This window comes from Euprymna scolopes, chromosome 21, assembly GCF_053919585.1.
Source record: "Euprymna scolopes isolate OS-2025 chromosome 21, ASM5391958v1, whole genome shotgun sequence".
Lineage (NCBI taxonomy): Eukaryota > Metazoa > Mollusca > Cephalopoda > Sepiida > Sepiolidae > Euprymna > Euprymna scolopes.
The window spans coordinates 86,621,516-86,645,996 of NC_136502.1; the positions used below are offsets into that span (position 1 = coordinate 86,621,516).

The following is a 24,481-nucleotide window of genomic DNA, read 5'->3' on the forward strand; positions in this document are numbered from 1 at the left end:
GGTAGACTGCCAACGCGATGGTTCTAGGTTCAATTCTCGACTTGGGAGAGTCTAGCGACACTGATGAGTTGTGATACAATGAAACGGTACTGTATGTCGATTATTACAAATATTATATATATATATATATATATATATATATATATATATATATATATATATATTTATATATATATATATATATTTGTATATATATATATATATATTTGTATATATATATATATATATATTTGTATATATATATATATATATATATATATATATATATATATATATATATATATATATATGGATGGTAAAAGGGTCGATAGAAACAAAAACAACACTACATCTTTATTTAAAAACTTTTACTCAAAACAAAATAAATTCTGGTAACTTTATTATGTAGGCGTGATACGGGTCCAGAACTGGGAGAATGCCTTTTCCACAACGCCGGCGGGAGCTCAATGAATACTCAGCGAACGGTGGCGATCGGACTGGCTTTGGTGTTGGGGAGGTCATGGTTGGTGATGTCCTCGACGTATGACCAAATGAAGTAGTCCAGCGAGATCAGGTCGGGGGAGGAGGGAAGCCAGTGAGAGAAAGGTACAAAGTCGTATCATTCCTTCTGATTCCAAGCCTGGGGCCCTTTGGACGTGTGGGGCGGCGCCAAGTCCTTCAGCCACCACACTCAAGGTCGGCCAGCGGCCACCTGATTGCACCACGACATCACCACATCCAGATATACTTTGATATTGACTTTCCAGCCTACTGAATATGTGGAGTGGCATGATGTGGCCCTCACTTGAAACCAAACCAAAGACCATAACCGTGGCCGGAAACTTTGTTTTCATCACCTTGGGCACGTAACTGTTATTTGTGGCAATCCAGCGATGCATTTTGAGGGTGATGGCAATGGTCCTGTTGTCATAACTTGAATCGGTAGAGAGCATAAGTTGTACAGCGGAACATCTCCGATTTCGTTCGTTGAACATTGTAAAGTTTAAGGCTGTAAATTATAATTTACAAGAATTTATTGTTCGATAGGATACTCAAATAGAAATATTAAGATTTTCTTTAATTTGCGGAGTTTCAAAAAATGCGTTCTTTTTTTTTTCATTTTTCATTTCTTTTCTGCATTAGATGAACTCTTTACATGGACATTTTTTGCATATGTAATTACAGCACTTTCCCTCAACACTAGCGCACAAGTGCATGTGCTTCGTGACTTCAATGTCCACCACAGCAACTGGCTTGGATTTTCTACTCACACAGACACAGCTGGTATGACTACATATAACTTCTCTATATCTCATTCCCTATCACAGATGGTTACGTTTCCAACCCGTTTCCTAGACCAGCAAGAACAACACGCATCACTTCTAGATCTGTTTCTGACCACGGTTCCCGATGACTGTGTAACTAATGCCCACAGCCCACTTGGGAACGCCAATCATGCACTGCAGTGGTAATAGTTGAAATAGCCCTAAACTTTAGAGCCAAAACTGAAGAGCCATTGCTCAAAACGACGAGATATTATAAAAAAGGCTGACTGGGAAGCCATCAGGGACCTCATCAGGGACGCCCCATGGCAAAATATCTTTTCACTTCCTGCTGAACAGTGCGCAAATGAGACCACTGAATGGTTCAAAACAGCAATTGAAGCACATGTTCCCACATGGAAATTTTATAGCAATCCCCACTCTCCCCAATGGTTTACTTCTACTTGTGCAGCTGTCATCATGCAAAGGCAGCACGCGTACCACAGATTTAACCGACATAAGTCTAGTTCAAACAGGCAGAAGTATATAGAAGCCAGAAGTAACGTTAAGAAAGAAATAGCGACAGCTAAGAGAGAATTTACTGAAACCACCAAAAAACGCATCAAAGCACAGAAATTAGGGACCCGCGGCTTCTGGAAAATCTACAACAGTGTAGTAAATAATGGGCAATCAACAATCCCCCCCACTATCCAACAATCATGAGGTTGATTGCCCTGCAACTGAGAAGACTAACATGCTTGCCAGTCGGTTTGCCTCTAACACCACACTGGACCCTGCCAACCATGACTTTCCTTTGTGGACAGACGCCACACTAGACGATTTGAAAATCACCCCTTCTCAGGTGCATGCTATCATAAGAGATCTTGACACTGCAAAAGCATGTGGACCTGATCTCATCCCGGCTGTGCTATTAAAAAAGTGCTCTGCCGAAGTAGCTCCAGTTCTCTCCAAACTTTACAACAAATTCCTTAATGAATTTTGCTTTCCTGCCTGCTCGAAAACTGCTTCTGTAGTACCAGTTTTCAAGAATTCTGGCGAAAGAACTGACCCCGTAAATTATCGCCACATTAGCCTCCTCTCACTTTGTGCCAAAATATTTGAGGCCATAATTAACCAAGCTCTAGTCCATCACCTTACAGATGCTAAACTTCTGACTGACCAACAATATGCATTTAGACAAGCCCATTCAACAGCAGACATCCTAACATAATCTCAGAACGTATATACCAGTCACTGGACAAAGCGGGGGAGGGTAGAGCAGTAGCTCTAGATATATCTAAGGCTTTTGACAGGGTATGGCATGAAGGCCTTCTCAGGAAAATCAGATCATATGGTATCACTGGAAGAATACATGACATAATTAAATCCTTCTTAGAGAAGAGAAAAATCCAGGTTGTCCTTGACGGTCGTACATCTAAACAATACGATATAAATGCGGGAGTGCCTCAGTGGTCTATCCTGGGACCTCTGTTATTCCTAATATTCATAAATGCCCTCCCCGACAAAATTGCCTGTTAGATGGGTATATATGTTGACGACACCATGATCTATAACACGACAGGAAAACAAATGAACACATATCTAAAGAAATGGCAGAAGCATTAGAGGATGACCTCTGATCTGTAGTGGAATGGGGACATAAATGGTTGGTCACATTCAATGCTGCCAAGACAAATCTCGTTTCCTTCAATAATTACAAGAAACCTTCTCTACCACCAATAGCAATGGCCAATGACTCTTTATCTGAAAGTACATCCTTTAAACTCTTTGGCCTAACGCTCTCAGGAAACATGAGTTGGAACAATTACATTGAGAGTATCGCTAGGACCGCTGCAAAGAAGGTAGGTTCTCTCCACCATGCTAGAAAGATACTAACGCCCAAAAGTATTCTATACCTCTATAAAGCCTCCATTTGCCCACGTATGGAGTATTGTTGTCATATTTGGGCTGGTGCATCTACCACTAGTCTCTCGCTCCTAGACAAGGTTCAAAAGAGAGTGGCCAATCTGATAGGTCCTGAACTGTCATCTAAACTTCAGCCCCTGTCCCATCGACGAAATGTTGCATCCCTCTGCCTTTTCTACAAGTACTTTTACGGTGAATGTTCTGATGAACTGCAAGCACTTGTGCCCCCTCAACGTAAATACCCCCGACAAACCTGACAAGCAACTAAATCCCACCCTTTTACAGTAGAGATCCCTAGATGTAAGAGAGCCTTCTATTCCAGTAGTTTCTTCCCCATGACAGCTAAACTTTGGCATTCGCTGCTGAGTCCCTGCTTCCCCAACTGTACTGACATGCAGAAGTTTAAGTGCAACGTAAACCGACATCTTGCTGCCCAACTCCCTACACAGTACCCCTGATGCCCATGTCCCTGATAGTAGCCCCCTACAACAAAGTGGCAATATGCCTTGTTTGGGGTGAAAATGTAAAAAAATAAATAAAAAATACCAGCAAATTCATATCCTCGCTATAATAATTATTTGTTAAAATCTTTCCTCTGATGAAAAGAACGCATTCTTTGAAACTCCACGGTTTAAGGAAATCCTAATATTTCTTTTTGAGTATCCTGCCGAAGAATAAATTCTTATAAATTATAATTTACAGTCTTTAATTGTGTTCTTTTATGACAAGCTCTATTTCCTAATTTGGGTGTATTAAGCTTTTTTGTTTGGTCGGCAATACTATATAAATATTTATATGCTCTTTAATTTTACAGGAGCTTTTGCCCTATGAAACTTAATTTTTACTTCTTGATAGGCACACACACACGCACATACACACACACACGCACATACACACACACATATATATATAAATATATATATATATATATATATATATATATATATATATATATATATATATATAATAAATTCCACAGCCAAACAACGTCGCAGCCCACAAGCCATGATAGTCAAAGAAACGGAAGTTCAAGACTCGAGTTTCGCCCTATTTGGGCTCATCAGTTAGACAAATCCGAACTCAGGATTCGAAACCCGAGTCTGGGACTTCCGTTTCTTTGACTGTCATGGCTCTTGTGGGCTGCGACGTTGTTTGGCTGTGGAATTTATTATATACAATCTCTCACATTCTGAAAATCATATATATATATATATATATATATATCAATCCACATACAGTACTATTCCGCTGTTTCACAGCTCCTCAGTGCGGCTAGGCAAGCAGCTACTTCAAGCTAGGATTGGAAACCCGATCCCCAAATGACAGTCGGAGCTTCTACCATTGCGCTATGCGGATAGTCAATTAACAATGTTATGACATTCGCCAAAGTACCTAAGCTCAATTTGTTTACACAAAGAGCATCGCTTCATACGCTAATGGTGATTTGTATATCACTTCCCAAATGCTCAACCTAAGATAGGGAGCATTATATATATTGACGTTGCACTATGCAGTTGCTGCTATGCGGGCAGTGAATTAACAATGTTTTGATATTGTCCAAAGTACCTAAGCTCAATTTGTTTACACAAAGAGCATCGCTTCATACGCTAATGGTAATTTGTATATCACTTCCCAAATGCTCAACCAAAGATAGGCAGCATTCTAGTCATCCACATACAGTACTGTTTCGCCGTTTCACAGCTCATCAGTGCGGCTAGACAAGCAGCTACCTTAAGCCAGGATCGAAACGACAAACGACAGTCGGAGCTTCTAATATGGCTACTGCTATGTGGGCAGTGAATTAACAATGTTATGACATTGTACAAAATACCTAAGCTCAATTTGATTACACAAAGAGCATCGCTTCAAGTGCTAATAGTAATTTGTATATCACTTTCCAAATGCTCAACCTAAGATATATATATATATATATATATATATATATATATATATATATATATATGTATGATGATTGCAACGTCTTGTCAGACGAGTACCACTCTCTCAGACACTTAAAGTCCATGACTTTTTTTTTTTAGTCCTCCTGGTGAACTTGCATGCTCAAGCAGGCATGACACTGAAGACGGTCATTGAGATCAATTATTACATGCTTCCAGCATTTCAAGCCTCCACACGTTACAACTTTTCCATTGCCACAGGACCATTTTTTATAGACAAATGCCTGAGAGAGTATCTATACACAGATGATGTTACAGAGACTTTGCTTTATACGACAGCTAAGTCTCTCTCTTGGTTCAAAATGTTGAGATCCAGCAACAAGCAAGAGCAAGATAACCAGCAACAAGTTAAACTGCAGACCAGCTTAATGCGGGTACTGGTCTCCCACTTTATGGTTTTTTAAATCAGAGATTTGCTTCTCCTAGAAAGGTTGCCTTCACCATGGCTTACGGGAGCCCTCTCCACCCCAACACACGCATACATACACACAAACACACACGGTGCTAGTTGACCGTTGACCCAGAAAAAGGGTTCATTCGCCCTTTGGAAGGTTTTGTTTTTAATCCTTCAGGGAGACTAGCCACCCTCCTCACCAAGCAGGTCTGGTGGGGGAACCAGTTTAGTCGCCGGTGACCCGATTATGAGGCAGGTAGTACTGGGTTACATGGTACCAGTAGCATATAACCTGACATATATATATAGTCTTTGAAGTTTTTAACCTTTAAAACTATACAAAAAAATATTTTTTATCATTCGTTAGAAAACCATCTAGTCAGTAAGTCATTTAATCACCTGCAATCAATGCATCAACTCGCTCTCGAATTTACTATAATACTAATAATTTATTTTTAAGGGATCATCAGTTGTTTACCATGAAACACTGTTTCGGGGATTTATATATATATATACATATATATATAGTCATCCACATGACTCATCATCAGTGCGGCTAGACAGGCAACTACCTCAAGCCAGGATTGAAACCCGACCGTTTGTACGGCAGTCAAGGCTCCTAACCATTACGCTATTGGCGGCTGCTTGAACGAGTAGTGAGTTTAACGATATTTTTAATATCGTCTGAAATACCTCCGCTCGATTTGTTTACACAAAGAGCGTCGCTTATATGCTAATGGTAATTCGTGTTTCACTTCTCAATATGCTCAACTCAAAGTGAGGAGCACTATAGTCATCCACATACAGTACTGTTTCGCTGTTTCACAGCTCATCAGTGCGGCTAGACAGGCAACTACCTCAAGCCAGGATTGAAACCCGACCGTTTGTACGGCAGTCAAGGCTCCTAACCATTACGCTATTGGCGGCTGCTTGAACGAGTAGTGAGTTTAACGATATTTTTAATATCGTCTGAAATACCTCCGCTCGATTTGTTTACACAAAGAGCGTCGCTTATATGCTAATGGTAATTCGTGTTTCACTTCTCAATATGCTCAACTCAAAGTGAGGAGCACTATAGTCATCCACATACAGTACTGTTTCGCTGTTTCACAGCTCATCAGTGCGGCTAGACAGGCAACTACCTCAAGCCAGGATTGAAACCCGACCGTTTGTACGGCAGTCAAGGCTCCTAACCATTACGCTATTGACGGCTGCTTGAACGAGTAGTGAGTTTAACGATATTTTTAATATCGTCTGAAATACCTCCGCTCGATTTGTTTACACAAAGAGCGTCGCTTATTTTACGATGTGTAAATCGAATTATTACAATATATATATATATATATATATATATATATATATATATATATATATATATATATATATATATATATATATTGTAATAATTCGATTTACACATCGTAAAATAATCTTCGTATTATTACCAAATTGTCATCCAATTTTCATCTCCTAATAAAAACTTAATTTATTGATCTTGATCCCGGTATTCGAGACCGCCACTCAGCACTGAAGGTTAGTGTTAAAATCAATTCAGAGTAAAATTTTATTTTAAATTGAAAAGTTACTTTTCTCCCTTTTTATGGCATTTTTTATGACATAATGACGTAAAACATTTTACGACAGTAAATGGTCAGCCGACTCATGCCCCATTCTTTGACTTGCACATTTTTATTTCGCACACGCCCATCCTACAATTCGCTAGTAAACCATTCGATATCGGCTATTGAAGAGAAATATACCTATATTTAATACAGAAAAAGACTAAGTTGTTAAGTAAGTAATTTTTTCATATATATTTTCATAATCAGACATTTAGCAGACGTATTCACCCCACACCACATACTTGGAAGTGTATTTTTTGTTGTTCTTCTTTCTTTTTTTTTTTTTTTGTAACTTTATTTATTTTTGTTCTGTGTTTGGTTTTGCAAAAAAGCAAACGCTTTTCTTTCTTTTTATTTTATTGATACTTTTGCATTTATCAACCCGCGATTTCCACAAGGTTACTCAGGTGTGCCCGGTAGATGACGGGAAATACCGAAAACCATTGACAAGTAGTATTTTGGATATTAAGACGTCTTTTCCAATGTATTACTTAATGAATTTTAGTGGCCTTCGCTAATCTTAACAAGGGGAAAGGGTTATAACAATTTGCATTTTTTTGTAATAATGCTCGCCCGGCCGTTTCCAGTTATTCCCGTCATCTGTCGGGCACACCCAAGTAATTTCGTGGAAATCGCGAGTCGATAAATGCAAAAGCACCATTTTGTTTTTTGTTGAAAAAATAATTATCTGGCATTTAAAGCATCTATCAAAGCTTCGTGTGCTCTCCATTGCTTCTTGCTAATTTTTTAGGGTCTGCGCAGCATATTTTGGAGTATAGGTTAAGCGGCATTAGAGCAATAGCAGCTCGGAGTTATTCCTTAAGATCAACGTTGTTATAGAAATAAACGATTTCCGCTTTCGAGTTACGCATGAATTAGAAGAAATGCTTAATTAGCAAATGTATAGCACGCAATTTCATAAGTAAAAAATAATAATTACCGTATATTTCAGCGTATAAGGCGACTGTCAGATAAGACGACGTACAAAATTGAAGCAAATTCTAATAAATTTATGATACATCGGTTGTATAAGACTGCTAAATTTATGATATATCGGTTGTATAAGACTGCTAAATCACGAAACCATGTTTTTTAGCCTACTCTAGAGATTGCAACACCCGGTATCTTATAAAATATTGGTTTTTAAAAACGATTTTTTTTTAACTTTAAGGGTCGTCTTATACGCCGGAATATACGGTAATTAATTAAAAAATATTTTTTATGGTAAAATTTAGTTCTTTGACCCAGATCCCGATGTTCTAGACCGCCATACACTCAGGGTTAGTGTCAGTAATTTTTTTTTTCATTACCCACCCAAATCAGTTAAATTGTATTTTTAGGAGACTAAAAGGTGGGCCTTTGATTTAATTTCAACGGTCCCGTAACTCTCACCTGCATTAGTTTACCCTTTTTAATCCTCACATTCCGTGGGGTACGTTTCTGACAAAAGGGAAAGAATTGCTGTTTTCTGGCCTGGGCCAAAATTTATCTAACATTTATCGTTAGCTAGTATGTTTGTTTTGATTTTTTTTTACCTAAAAGTAGTAGTTTCATATTTTAGTTCATTACATCAAGTGGCTTCACGTCTTGTCTGGGCCGATTTCAATACAACAAAATCAAAAACTTATTTATAAAAATGTTAATTTTTCATAAAGCACACAAACTAAAAAAAACACACGGTAATTCATGAAATATCTATTGTGATACTTAACAAAAGTATTATTTATACTTATAAATCTTCATTATTCCTCACATTGACCCTATTGATGCAAACGATAATGTGTTGGCAGGAGACAAAACTGTTCTTTGCTTGAAAAAGTCTTTTGTTTTGATAGGCTCTTAGGAGTGACTTTCATCCGACATCTAAAAGACAATACCTTTGCTAAAGTTGCGGAAAAAAAGGGTTGCTTCATTCTACCGCTCCAGAAAGTACCTGAATCATCTCCTTATGTATGAGTTAGATTCTTCCAAAGATGGAATAGTCCTTTCACATCTTGGAAGGAAGGGGACTTTCACAAAGCTCCTTTTCCTGCTTTGATAAGTGTACATAATTGACTTCGAAATTTAGTAGTGTGGCGGTGATTTTTCTTTTTCTTACCCACAACCCGTTTCTCACAGACATTCCTGGCCTTTCTCTACGTGCTCGACTGAGCTCCAGTTTTTGGTTTTTTCCTTGTAAGACAATCACATCAATAATTCTGAAATCTTTCTTAAACACAATAAAAAACGTTTTTTTTATATATATTCTTTCTCTTCTGTGTGCCTAGCTTCATCCGAATTACCCACGAACAGAGTTTCTTTCCAATAACTTACCGTCTGTGGAACACATTATCACGGGACTGCCCCTTTGCTGGTTACAACTCGGTCGTCTTCAAATCCAATGTCAACAAGATCATAAGCAATCAGACACAGTTTTTACCCTTTATAACGTAGTGCGTATGGCACGTGTGTGAGAAAATCAGCAGCAGCCGTAGGAAAGCTGACTTGCGAAAATATTAGCAGCAGCAGCAGTCGTTTGGGCGATATGCAAATTAGTAAGTGTGCACGAGCTTGCGTGATAAAAAAAAAGGCAGAAAAAAAGGACAGCTCATGGTCAAGAAAAAAGAAGCAAGTTGCGTAGCGGGGAAGATAGACGCGTGAATACGAGGATGGGAAAAGCACTGGCTAGTGCCAGCGTACGATAGCGAGAAGAGAGACTTTTAAAAAGCACATGTTACATGGCAGAGCGTTGTACAACACGTGCGCGCGAAAAGACTTTTGAAAAATAATGAAATGCGTTATTGTTGGAAGAACAACGAATCAATGCATTTCATTTGCACTTTTAAAAAAATGCTGAGTTGAATTTTATTTCTTCCTTTTCTTTTCTTTTTTTTTTTTGTTCCTTTGCGACGAAGTATCAGATAACGTTCGAGTGGTTGAAATGTAACACGGTTCGAGTGTAACAGCCACATTATAACCTTGATCAATGTTAACACTCTCACAGTGTTCCCTATCATTCAATGCCTCTTAGTCTTCATACGTGATAATCTCAAATTAAATAAACAAAAGATACCGTAAAAATTAAACTAAAACTTGAAAATACTATTTTTAAAAAAAAATAGCACGTGTTAGTTATTGGCAGGCAAAACCGGGAAGAGAAACAATCGACCGGTTGCACACACGGAAATGGATTCCATGTGAAAATTACGGAACTTCCCACCATTGTCTAATGGAATGCATTAATTGACCCACACAAGATGGAGTTTAAAGTGAACTGTTCAGCAAGGGTATAGCCAGCCGTGCTTTCCGTGCTTTTGTCCCTTCCGCTCGAAGAATTTTCCCCCTAATTTAAAGCGCCAGTAGAGCAGCCAGAGATAGGCAGGTAGGCATTTTCCTTGTCGTAAATAATTTGCCTGTTAATGAGGGAATTATTTACTGCTTGTGAATTGATTTTGAACTGCCATTTCACAATAATGCTTCAAAATGTACCTATCTATAGGGGAATTTTGCAGGGTTGGATTCGTTTCGTTCTATGTCGTTAAAAATATAATAGTTTCATTTTTTTGTATGAAAACAAAACGAAACTTTTTGTTTCGTTCTTTTTTTCGTTTTGTTTTGTATATCTATAAGTATTTAATTGCAACCAGAATGTAACAAAAGATATCAAGGCTTAACAAAAAAAACTATGAAACATGAAAAATTGTAATTAGTGCAACCCAAAAATTGCATTTATTAATCAGGTTGAGTAATTTGATAAATTAATTATATCAAATAGAAAAATAATAATAAATCAATCAAAATATTTAAATTTCACGTTATAAAAATATTTAATGAGTATTAATTGCAATTTTTAAGTTGCCCTAATCACAATAAAAAAACGAATGAAATGAAACTTTACTAAAACGAAACAAGCGAAAGAATAAAGTTTGTAAAATTTTTGCTACAAAAGTTTGGACTTCGTTGTAACTTAAACTGATCACCCACTTTATGACCATTTTTTGTATGAAAGAAAAAGTATAACTAGATGTAAAAATCATTTATTTATTCATTTATTTTTTACAAAAATCAAAATAAAGAAACTATTTTTTTACAATGATAAATTAACAAATTGTGTTGTACTTTTTTGCTTGTTTATTAAAATTGATTGTGGCCAAAGAATGTGCGATCATTATACGCCAAAGATATATAGGAAACCGATCTCCCTTCTAAAATACTTTTAAAAAATCTAAAAACTCGGAATTTTGTTTTCCGAAACTACCTGCCTGTGGAACACTGTTCTGCTGGCCTACTTTCCGGTTGAATACAACATGGCAGCCTTCAAATCCAATATATACATCTTTTTGTTGAGCCATCCCCATAAATAGTAATATTCTACCCAATTTATACCATTAACGATTACTACACTACCACCTTACATTCAGTAACCCTTATCCTCGAGTGGTCTTCGGGTTTTGATAAGTGATGACTCCCAAGTAAAAAATGGAAAGATCGGCCATCTAAAAAGGAGTGTACTACTAGAGAACTTTCCTTTTTGTGGTATGCAGTAAAAATGCAATAAATAAAAATTACAAAATGGCACTGTAAAAAAGACCCTGGTAAATATGGAATAAGTTAATAAATAAGAAAAAATAGAACAAAGCAAGAGAAATTCGGTAATGGAAAATTATCGATATTTTACAAATAAATATCCACTCTGTTGTTGTCAAAAAAATAAAATAGACTTTTTCAAATTTTAAAGCCCGGGTTCTTTCAGCTGTAGTTTTAAATAGGGGATAATCTCACCCAACATTTTTAAATTTGATTTTTTTTAGTTAGTTTTTAATTTATGTTGTTTCAAGCAAGTAACGTCACTTTTTTTAAAGTATTTATGTTGGGAGTAGGAGGCTAGGTTTTCGTCTCTATGGATACTAAGCCGCTCCCTCTTATTTTTTTTAATAAGTATTTGCTTACTATATAGAAGTCAAGAAATCGTAAAAATGACAAACAAAAAATTAAAAACAAATGTCATATAACAAACGCTGTAGAATTTAATTATGTACCTACCTGCATATTTTAGCGTGTTAAAACTATTTTAATATTTATTTTTATTTCAAAATTTATGTTGTTTAAATCGGTCTTTAAATACATGAGAAAGGAAGTAGTTGATTATCGCTTACCTCTGGGGGTGGTACTTCATGAAAAGTTATAAAAAAATGACCTATTTTACAACTAATCTTAAGTCCAGGTGTTGTATATTGAAAGGGGGACAACTCTCGAAGTAATTAGGGTTGAATATATTATTAAAGGAGAATGATAGAATCGAACGTAGTTATCAAAGGTTACAATGAATACATTATTGTTATTTAGATACGATTCCAGGAATGTAGGGGAATTATCCATTGTAGGTAGAAATAACAATACAACAAAGTTAGGTCAGAGCAGGAATAATGGGACAATGAAATTAAGCAATGTCCTTTGCGTTGCTAGGACATGTGTTAAAGGCATATGCATGTACATGTGCATCCCATGAACATGTTTGGCCGCGTTCTGACGTCACAAGGAAATATAGATTCAATATATACAGTTAAGTTAGGGTTCGAAAAGAGTTCAGTTGGAGAGAGAGTTGGAGAGAGAGTTAGCCGAAGCTCTTGATGAAGCGAAGGGGAGGTTAGACGAGACAATGTAGCAGTTTAGCCAGACATTGGATTCTCATCACTCTCCATTTCTTTCACAGCGCTATCCCCCTCCACTTTTGAATTTCCAACGACTTTTTCGTTTTTAAAATGGAACAAGGTCATAATTTCATTACCTCAAAAAATATATTTTCAAATATTTGTACTGGTGCTTCGTTTTCTTAATTTTATTCACCCAGAGAAAGTTTCGCAATCAAGACGAAACGTTGATAAACACATAACTTAATTTGTTCCCCTTTTATTTCGCCAGAATACTATTTCCAATATTCTCATCATATATATATATATATATATATATATATATATATATATATATATATATATATATATATATATATATATATATATATATATATATATATATATATATAATAGAATTTCTTGTGTGCGGGGCGTTTGCTAAGTTGGCAGAGTGCTTGCCTCGCATGCAAGAAGCTCGGGTTTCGAATCCTGAGTTCGGATGTGTCTAACTGATGAGCCCAAATGAGGGCGAAACTCGACTCTTGGATTTCCGGTTCGTTAACTGTTGGCTGCGGCGTTGTTTGGCTGTGGAATTTATTTTATATATAATCTCTCGCATTCTGAAAACCCTATCATTAATTGCTGTCTAGGTTAGCATTGCTGGATGGCATCGTGCTTTCGAGTTGAAACTCCCACTTGTGAGACATCGGCTTGGGGTTATTAGCTGGTTGGATAACCGCGTCCCTTGTCGAGACGAAGTAGGTCCATTTCACAGTCGGATTTCGGCGCAGTCTTCTTGATCTTTGTTAGTTAATAGAATTTCTTGTGTGCGAGTTGTTTGCTCAGTTGGCAGAGTGCTTGCCTCGCATGCAAGAGACTCGGGTTTCGAATTCTGAGTTCGGATGGGTCTAACTGATGAGCCCAAATGAGGGCGAAAAACGAGTCTTGACCTTCCGCTTCGTTGACTGTCATGGATCTTGTGGGTTGTGGCGTTGTTTAGCTGTGGGATTTATAATATATATACACAAATCTTTTGTTCGTATTAATAATAGTTTAAGTAGAGGTAGCTGTAATTACAGTTATTTAATGAAAAACGTTTTTTGCGTTTAAAGATTTTTTGGGAAGAAAACCCCAAGAATATGTAACCTTTTGAAAGTTTTGTAGAAGCAAAAGTGTTCTAAAATCCAAATTATACGAAGTTTTTAATTTAGACAGGTCAGTTTTTATTTCTGACAAAAACTTTTTGACAAACTGTGGTTAATATTTAAGGCTACTGCCTAGCAATTGTTTAAAAATTTTCGTCAATAATGGGAGGAAATCCAAAAATTCCTTTCTCAATAGCCACATTAAAGTTTTTATCTTCTAACGAAAGATGAGACACTGAGACGCGTAGCCAGTTTAAAAAAAAAATCTTTTAAAAGCGATAGCGTCCACACATTTTTCAAATTGAACTAGAAAATTTTTAAACTCAAATTTACCGGCTCGTATTTCACTGAATTTAGCACACTGCAACCTTGGGTTTAGAATAAACGAGACTGTTAGTGGTATAATAAAGGAGGCTGTGGATTTTGAACCGAGGTGGGTTCTGTATTAGAACTAGAAATATTCTCTTCCAATTCCGTGAGCATTTCGAATGTATTGTAAACGAACTCCGCCTCTAACTTCTCGTCTTTTTTCCAAACCAATGTCGGCTTTTTCACAAGTCTCACATATTTTTATATCAATTGTATTGACTTCTGTCAACCATTTATTTACGAAACTTTCTTATATTTTAAAAACAAGTCTTATTCAAAGATGTCAAGGTAAGAGTTTCATATAGAAACGTTGATTTAATTTGAAAAAAATAAAACACGCATCAAGTGCGCTTGAAAGCCAAATCACAACGCAATATTAGGAAAATAAACAAATATTTTATTTGTTTGAAATTTATAACATAAATATATTTCGGAAGCTTCGAAATATATTTATGTTATAAATTTCAAACAAGTAAAATATTTGTTTATTTTCCTAATGTTGCGTTGTGATTTGGCTTTCAAGCGCACTTGATGCGTGTTTTATTTTATTATTCAAAGGTGTTTCTGCTGACATTAATTCAGCGACAGAACTTATTTTTCTTTTAAAATAAATCCCTGTTAAATACTAAGGCCTTCACACGTTTAATCTGTTTAAAACCGTTCATCCTGCAAAACGAAAAATATCTACACAATTTAAAAAAAAAACAAAGAACAGACGAAATCTAATCCTCTACAATCGTAGTAGGATACACCAAAAGGGATGACTGAGTATTCCCCTTCCTCAAGCGACATCACGTTTTGATATTAATTCATACAAATCTATTTCATGTTAAATTATCCCATGTGGTTTCTTTAGCATAAAACGCTATTTTAAAACTGTTTAGCAGATTATTTGGATCAAGTAAAGAATAGATACCCCGTAGCAGACGACGACGCCTGGCGGTGCCAGGCGCACAATTCAACTAACACCGATGATTCGACCTTGAAATTGGCACAAGCACACGGCGTCGGTTGTTTGTAAATACGTCAAATAGCAAACATGCTCGAATATTCGCCAGCAATTTTTTTAAAATATATTTACAAACTTTTGAAGATAAACCTTAGAATAATAATTATGTTTCGCGGATTTTTGTGCTAAAGATTGATTTTTATGTAAAGTGTTTTATAATTCTTTTTTTTTCTGTGTATTTTTTAATACAATTCAGTATTTATTTAATTATTCTTTCTTTAAAACATTAACTTTACCGACAATTAATATATTTTTTAAATAATATTTTTAAATATTAAATTTTGATTTAATCTCATGATACCATCACGTGATCAATTTATTAAATGACAAAAAAATCCAAAAGTCGAAGAAGCCAAAATTTTACGAGGTATTAAAAGAAATTAATATTTGGACCATGTTGTTTTAAATACTGTAACAAATGGATAAAGCCATTGGACGAAACATTCAATGACATATAAATATGAATGATAAATATGTTTGGAAATGCCAAAATAAAATGTGTCAAAAATATAAAAACAGAACATCTATACGATACAAGTCATTTTTTAAAAATTCTAAGTTATCCTTACAGACATGGATATTAGCAATATATCTATGGAGTCAAAGAATAAGCCAAAAAAATGCCATGATGCAACTGAATATTTCGAAACCGACGGCCAATGACATATATGCTGCATTTCGGTCAATATGTGTGAAATATTTTATCGATAATCGCATAAGACTTGGTGGGCCTGGAACAATCGTCCAGATAGATGAATCGTGTTTTTTTTCCCCCACAAACCAAAGCATCATCGTGGAAGAGCTACTCACAAACCATTATGGGTGTTTGGCTTGGTTGATACAAGCAGTAAGCCTGCAGTAGGATACATGGAGATAGTCGAAAAAAGGAATAAAGAAACCTTATTACCCATAATAAAAAAAAACATTGTTTTACCAGGAACGACCATTCATAGCGATGAATGGAAAGCATATAATACGATAGAGACTGATTTTGGGATTTCCCCATTACAATGTAAACCATTCACAACATTTTGTGAACCCAAACAACCAAGTCAAGTCCATACACAGACAATAGAAAGCTATTGGAATCGCCATAAACGATTTATTAAATCAATGCTCGGCTGTAGAAGATCTCACTTAGATTCCTATCTAAAGGAATTTATGTGGCATTAAAGAAATTCAGAAAATACATTTTTCAAATTGTGTGATATCATTTCTGTACAACATCCATTTATTTAAATGTATTTTGTTTAAATGTTATGTTTCGTTACATTAAAAACTTGTATTTAATTGGCTTTTGTGGATAAGTAAACAAATAGGAAGTTTTTTTTTTAATAAAAATAAAAATTATAAAAAGATTTCTATCTTGTGATACTACATTTCATCTTTATAAAAATAAAAGTTATAAAAAGATATGTGAATAAAATAATATATTTTTTATCTCGATTGTTTATACTTGTGATTTTATTATGCATAAAAAATTGCCTCGGCCTAAAAGGATTTCTCCTTCACTGACCACCGACATACATCGCACTGTAAATAAATATTGAATTCTATTAAAAACGCACAAAAAAAATGGCCAAAACCGTATAGAATTAACCTTTTTTTATAAGTTTTATTCAGTCCTTATTTGAACTTAATGGACTGTTTTTTTTTATTATTATTTTTATTATTATTATTATTATTATTATTATTATTATTATTATTATTATTATTATTATTGTTATTGTTATTGTTGTTGTTGTTATTATTATTATTATTATTATTATTATTATTATTATTATTATTATTATTATTATTAACAACTGTTTTATTCTTTTTATCAAACAAAAATATAACTTTTATAATGAAATATATATTATGGACTGTTTTTCAAACATCGAAATTTTAAAATTAAAGTTTTATTTAAAACAACAAAAAAAAGACGAGGTGTTTTTTCTTTTCGAGATATTTTTTTTCACCATTTATTACTTCAAAATTTTATTCAACAATTAAATGATAAAAAAAAAACTTTTCGTTAAATATATTTTTAAGAAATTATTATAAAATATCTATAAAGTCTATTTTTATGTCTGTAAAAGTTTGTTGAAAGTTCAAATAAAGTTTATAATTTAATTGAAAAAAAAAAACACCTCGTCTTTTTTTTTTAAATAAAACTAACTTTAATTTTAAAATTTCGAAACAGTCATTATAAAAGTTCTAATTTTGTTTGATAAAAAGAATAAAATAGTTATTAAAAAGTTCTGTAAATATATTAAACACGCACTCAGAAAGACACCCATTTATTGAAATATCTTTTATTTTTAAAAAAATCTTGCTCGCGAATATTCGTAAAAATGTAATATTTAAAAATATTATTTTGAAAATATATTAATTGTCGCTGAAGTTAATGTTTTAAAGAATAAATATTGAATTGTCTTAAAAACGCAAATAGAACCCCCCAAAAACACGGTACATAAAAATCAATCTTGGTCGCAAAAATCCAAAACAGAAAGAGACACCCGTTTATTTAAATATCTTTTATTTAAATACGTTCGTTTTTTTACTTATTTTAAAAAAATGTTTTGTAAATATATACTTTTTCTTTTAAATCTTCAAAGGTTTTGTAAATATATTTTTTTAAAAATGCTGGTGAATATTCGAGCATGTTTGCTATTTGACGTGTTTAAAAACAACCGACGCCATGTGCTTGTACCAATGTCAAGGTCGAATCACCGGTGTTAGTTGAATTGTGCGCCTTGCACCGCCAGGCGGCGTCGTCTGCTACGGGGTATCTATTCTTTACTTGATCCGATTGTTTTACACAAATCTATTTCTTGTTAAATTATCCCACGTGCTTCTTCTTTTTCTTCTTTTATATTGAAATGCTATTTACGAATATTTTTGCAAATTGTCGAGAATTTCCCAAATGTATAATGGTAACACAATATTGTGACATCGACAAGGAGGAACACAAACACGTGAAAAAGGTTATAAAAACTTGTTTATAAGAAAGAGAGGAAAGGAAGAAAGTTTCCCTGAAAAAAAAACCGTCTCGTTTTACGGATCTTATCTGCAAGATTCGTCCTGTTAACGGTGTATATTTCCTGTATCGTTTTGGTTGGGTTGAGGAAAAAAAAGGAAGCCTTGAGTATTTTCTATGCTGTAATTGTTGTCGAAAATCCTCGCACGTGTCAGGTGTTAAAACGATAGCTGACGGGATGTGTTGTCTTTGAGGGTCCGACAAGCAAAAGAGGAAGATAATTTGTAAAAACTGCTCTTGTGGGTGTTGGTGGTGTCTAAAATGGAAGCCTGTGATTGGTTATTTTTCATCCAATCACAGGGCATCTATTTAGTGACTCCTTAATAATTCCAATACAGCTTTTTAAATTATAAAACACAAAGTGATTCACATCTGGTTTTTTTTTTTTAATCGTCACAAAGTTTTATTTTTATCGTTTTGTCTCCAATAATAAAGGCGGAAACACACAAAGTAATCATATTAAATTACTCAAACGTATATCATTATTTTATTTGACTAACTGAAGTTTCGCTACGATGTTATGTTAGATAATTAACATTGTTAAAAGTTAATTAATCATTATCGATCTATCTGTCTATCTATCTATTTATCTATCTATTCAATGATATTCTTAAAATAGTTTATATTTGGGAGTTAGTGTAAATGTAAATATATAAACTATACACAGAATTATGTAAATGTAAAAATAAAAAAAAATTTAAAACTACGTAAATAACTGTGTAAATATATAAAATGCACGCAATCATATAGAAAATACACGCGTAAATGTATAAAATATATTAATACATTGCTAAAAAAGCTTGTCAATTCAAGAAGCCAAGCATTTGCTTCAAATATTTTGTTTCAGATCTGTCGGTGGCATAATGATGGACAAAGGCTGGTCTTGGGTGAGCATGCTCGCAGCTTTTGGAACTCATTTTTCTTGCGGAGGTTTACAATACACAGCTGGATTCATGCGCGTCATTCTCCTACAAAATGCTGACGAAAATGAGAAACGGTATATTACTTGGATTACTTCGATGTATTCCGGTATGATCTACTTTTCTGGTAAGTAATAAATGACACTTCCGCGGTAGGTGAGGTGGAACTGCGGCATTATTAATTTTCTCTTATACAAACACGCGCGAGCACACACAGACACACATACACAATATATATATATATATATATATATATATATATATATATATATATATATATATATATATATAAATGTAACTCTTGGTTCGTTCGCAATTAATAGTCTAAATAACTAAATAAATGATTGCCTCGACATTTTGGTATAATATGTTTACTGTACCCATGCGTGGTTTCATATATCTCTTTTTAATTATAACATTATACTTAATTTTTCTATAATAAATAGGTGGTTTTCTTTGTACCGATAGGCATTTTTTTTTTATTAATGGACAATTATTTATCACCGCTTGCCGTCACGTGACCAGTGTTTCCAATTTAGCGGTTTTCCCGCTAGATCTGGAGATTTCGTTTGCAATCTAGCGGGGAATTCTAGAAAATCTGGAGATATTTCGCACCCACACACCCGTAATTTTAGATTAAAAATAAAGAAAAGCGCTTGAAAATACTTTAAAACATAAAATGAACTCATTTATGTAAGTAAACAAAGTAGCATTTATTGCCTTTGGTAACAATTATTTATTGATTATTTGTTTTGTTTTTTCACCTTTTTTTCGGCTAACCATTCTTAAATCTCGCTATAAAATCGATTTTTCCAAGTACATTTTAGAGGGGGGGGGCATCCCAACCTCCGTAGTTTAGTTTAAAATACGATCTAAGCCAAAAATTCTAAAAAGCAAGAAACAACAGCAAAAAAAAAAACTTATATTAAACACAGTAGAATTTAATTATCTACCAACCTAAATACTTTTAACATGCTAAAACAAAGTTTTTTTTTGTTGTATTTTTATTTTTCTAATTTCCAAATATGTTGTTCAAAGTGGATTTTACACACTGAATAAAAACAATAATAAACAAATGTCCGCTTATCGCTTAAGGAGTAAGGAGGCTTAATTTCTCAAAAATTGTAAACAAATGACTAGGTGTATCAGAATTTTTGTATGAATTTTTGACACCCCTAACACGAAACTGCGAATAAAATATAAAGAACTCGTAATTTCTCTTTTAAAAGTGGTTTGTTTTTTTCTCTACGGATTATACTTCCAAAATAAACTATTAAAGTTGTATAAAAAGTAATAGAAATATTATTATTTTATTAAAAAAAAACAGTAATGAAATTAATTGAATTTTACGAGCTCAGTATTTTCAATTTTTAAACTTTAAAAATCTATCCAAATTTTTCTATTGATTATATTTTTAGATATTTACAGGATCAATGTGAAATTTTATGCTCTTTCCAATAAACCGAATATAATATTTTAGACAAACGTTTTTTTTATTCAAGCCCCCCCCCCATTTTGAAATGTCTATTAAAAAGTAAATAATTAATTTACTCACCAAAGTTTTATATATCACAAATTGAAGATAAAAGATCAATAAATAATATACTCAAATTTAAAACAAAAAAGTGGTCTTTTTTATTTTAGAAATTTACCTGTAAAGTTCGAAGTTTAAACCCTTTTTTTTAAACACGTTGTTTTGTTTTGTTTTTTATTTTTGTTTTTTTTTATGAAACCTTGGTCCTTGCTCCTTTAATTGAAAAAGAATTAGGGTTTGAGTTATATTTTTCGAGTAGTTATAAGCTTGGAAAGACAGGGGGCCGAATTAATTCACGCCTCCCATTTTGAAATGTCTATTAAAAAGTAAATAATTAATTTACTCACTAAAGTGTTATATATCACAAATTGAAGATAAAAGATCAATAAATAATATATTCAAATTTAAAACAAAAAGTAGTGTTTTTTAGAAATTTACTTGTAAAGTCCGAAGTTTAAAACCTTTTTTTTTTAAACCACGTTGTTTGTTGTTTTTTGGGGTTTTTTTTTTAATGAAACCTTGGTCCTTGCTCTTTTAATTGAAAAAAAATTACATTTTTCGAGGAGTTATAAGCTTGGAAAAACGGGGTGGAATTATTCAATATTTTTCACGAAACACCTAACAAGTGACTTATCTACCATTAACCCTAAGTTCGAGTTGCACTCCCAAATTTAGAGTTAGTGATAGTTATAGATTTTTTATACAATTTTCCAAGAGTGAAGTCCCCAATGGTTAAACGACATGCAACCAGTTAATTTGTTGGAAAGACAACTTTTAATAAAAGAAATGAAATAAAAATAACTTAAACACAGTTTCAGCACGTATAAAAGATACTTGAATTTTACTGCATTTGGTATCAGGTGTTTTTGTTATTGTTTACAATTTATCGAATATTAATTATTTTACACAAATGATTGTGTTGTTCTGACTTACTTGCCCCCCCAAGAGCCGTCATTCATGATTTTACTTATTTTTACTAATTTTTAGACGTTTATTTTATTTAATTGTCAGCATGAACCAACTTTTTAAGATGCAGCATATGCTAACACTTCAGCGAAGTTTACTGTATTTATTTTTTAGCAAACATTAATAACAGAAAGTTTTCCACTTTATTTATTTATTTTTTTTTGCATAATTAATGATGGAAGTATGTTTTCTGTTTTTCTTAACATCTGTTGAAAACAAATAATTTGTACAGTCTCTTGAAAAAAAAATCAAACTTTTCTCTACTTTCACCTAACTATTTATAATGTTCATATAAAGCATTCATCTGTTCTATTTATAATAAAAATTCCGTTTTCAAAAACAAACGTTTACTGCCAACTTTCTTTTAAAAAGTGCAAGTTTTCCTGAAAAAAAAAGCAAAAAGACTTTCACCTAACAATTTATGGTAAAAAATTGTAATGGTAAAAAAACAACTTTTATTGATAAAAAAAATTGCAAAAAATAATAAAAGTAAATAAACGAACAAAATGCAATTTTTCTTGAGGAATGTGTTCCATTTTTACAAACTGATCCACGGCAATGCGTGGCCGGGTACAGTTAGTATATATAAAACATTCATCTGTTGTTGTTTCATCAAATACTTCTGCATGCAAAATCCAATCCCGCAATTTGCTAATTCCTACCCTCTGATGAGAAGGAAAGTATTTCTTCGAAACTCCGCAGATTAAGGACTATCCATTTATCTAGTGTTTCCTTTTCAGATTAAATATGTTTTTAACTCATTTCAAAGTGTTTTTAACATATTTTATTAACTGTTTGCTCATATATATATATATATATATATATATATATATATATATATATATATATATATATACGGCATATACGTTTCACACAGCAGTTCCGTCAGGTCACCGAAGTTAAGCAACCATGAGCTTGGCCAGTATCAGGTGCTGTATGTGCTCTCCGCTTACCTCGGCATTTTCCAGTCGTTCTAGACTTCTCTTTGCCACTGGACTTAAGCAGTGCTGATTCAGGAGAGGTGTGGTTAGGGATTGCGTTACCCTTGTCTGACAATTACACGCGCAGCATCCTTTGTCTTTCGAAACTGAATGAAGGCATCGACACACACACACACACACACGCACGCATATATATATATATATATATATATATATATATATATATATATATATATATATATATATATATATACACATTTTCACCCCAAACAAGGCACATTGCCACTTTGGTGTAGGGGGCTATTATCAGAGCAACAGCTACTGGGGTACTATGTAGGGATTTGGACAGCAAGATGTCGGTTCACGTTGCACTTGAACTTGTGCACGTCAGTACAGTTGGGGAAGCAGGGACCTGGAATGGAATTCCAAAGTCTATCGCTTCTGGGGAAGAAACTATTGGAGTAGAACGATCTTTTACATCTAGGGATCTCTACTGTGTGGGGTGGGATTCAGCTGCCTGTCGGGTTTGTTAAGGGTGTTTACGCCGTGGGGCACAAGTGCTTGCAGTTCGTCAGAGCATTTACCACTAAAATACTTGTAGAACAGGCAGAGGGATGCAACATTTCGCCAATGATACAAAAGCTGAAGCTTAGATGCCAGTTCAGGGCCTATTAGATTGGCAATTCTCTTTTGAACCTTGTCTAGGAGCGAGAGACTAATAGCAGATGCACCAGCCCAAATATGACAGCAATACTCCATACATGGGCGAATGTTGGCCTTATAGAGGTACAGGATAGTTTCGGGTGTTAGTAGTTTTCTAGCACGGTAGTGAGAGCCTACCTTTTTTGCAGCAATCCTGGAAATGCTTTCAATGTAATAGTTCCAGCTCATGTTTCCTGTGAACGTCAGGCCAAGGAGCTTGAAAGATGTGCTTTCAGATAAATAGTTATTGGCCATTGTTATTGGTGGTAGAGAAAGATTTTGTAATTATTGAAGGAGACAAGTTTAGTCTTGGCAGCATTGAATGTGACCATCCATTTTTGTCCCCATTCCACTACAGATTGGAGGTCATCCTTTCTTTAGACATGTGTTCATTTGTTTTCCTGTCGTATCTGTTATAGAGTGTGGTGTCATCTGCATATATACCCATCTCACAGGCAATTTTGTCGGGGAGGTAATTTATGAATATTAGGAATACTAGAGGACCAAGGATAGACCCTTGAGTCACTCCCGCATTTATATCATATTGTTTAGATGTATGACCGTCGAGGACAACCTGGATTTTTCTCTTATCTAAGAAGTATTTAATTATGTTAAGTATTCTTCCAGTGATACCGTATTATCTCATTTTCCTGAGGAGACCCTCATTCCATACCCTGTCAAAAGCCTTAGATATATCTAGAGCTACCGCTCTGCCCTCCCCCACTTTGTCCAGTGAATGGTATATATGTTCAGAGACTACAGTTAGGGTGTCAGCTGTGGAACGGGCTTGTCTAAATTCATATTGTTGGTCAGTCAGAAGTTTAGCATCTGTAAGGTGATGAACTAGAGCTTGGTTAATTATGGACTCATATATTTTGGCAAAACGTGGGAGGAGGTTAATGGGACGATAATTTGCTGGGTCAGTTCTTTCGCCAGAATTCTTGAATACTGGCACCACAGATGCAGTTTTCCAACAGTCTGTAAAGCAAGATTCATTAAGGCATTTGTTGTAGAGTTTGGAGAGAACTGGAGCTACTTGGGCGGAGCATTTTTTTAATAGCACAGCCGGGATGAGATCGGGTCCACATGATTTTGAAGTGTTAAGGTTTTTTATGATAGC

At 34.3% G+C, this 24,481-nt stretch overlaps 1 protein-coding gene across 4 annotated transcripts in view; it reads left to right on the forward strand.

The window, feature by feature from the left end:
* The first annotated feature begins 7,149 nt into the window (after window positions 1–7,149).
* Window positions 7,150–24,481, forward strand: part of LOC145242541 (monocarboxylate transporter 14-like) — a 97,474-nt gene continuing 80,142 nt past the window's right edge. For 2 of the 4 annotated variants that reach the window (XM_080105625.1, XM_080105627.1), the window contains exons 1-2: window positions 7,155–7,313; window positions 19,146–19,345. In XM_080105625.1, the coding sequence (XP_079961751.1) occupies window positions 19,162–19,345 (184 nt within the window). In that variant the 5' untranslated portion in view covers window positions 7,155–7,313; window positions 19,146–19,161. Of the gene's footprint in view, window positions 7,314–19,145; window positions 19,346–24,481 lie in introns of all 4 variants that reach the window. The other 2 variants (XM_080105628.1, XM_080105626.1) reach the window with 2 other exon arrangements.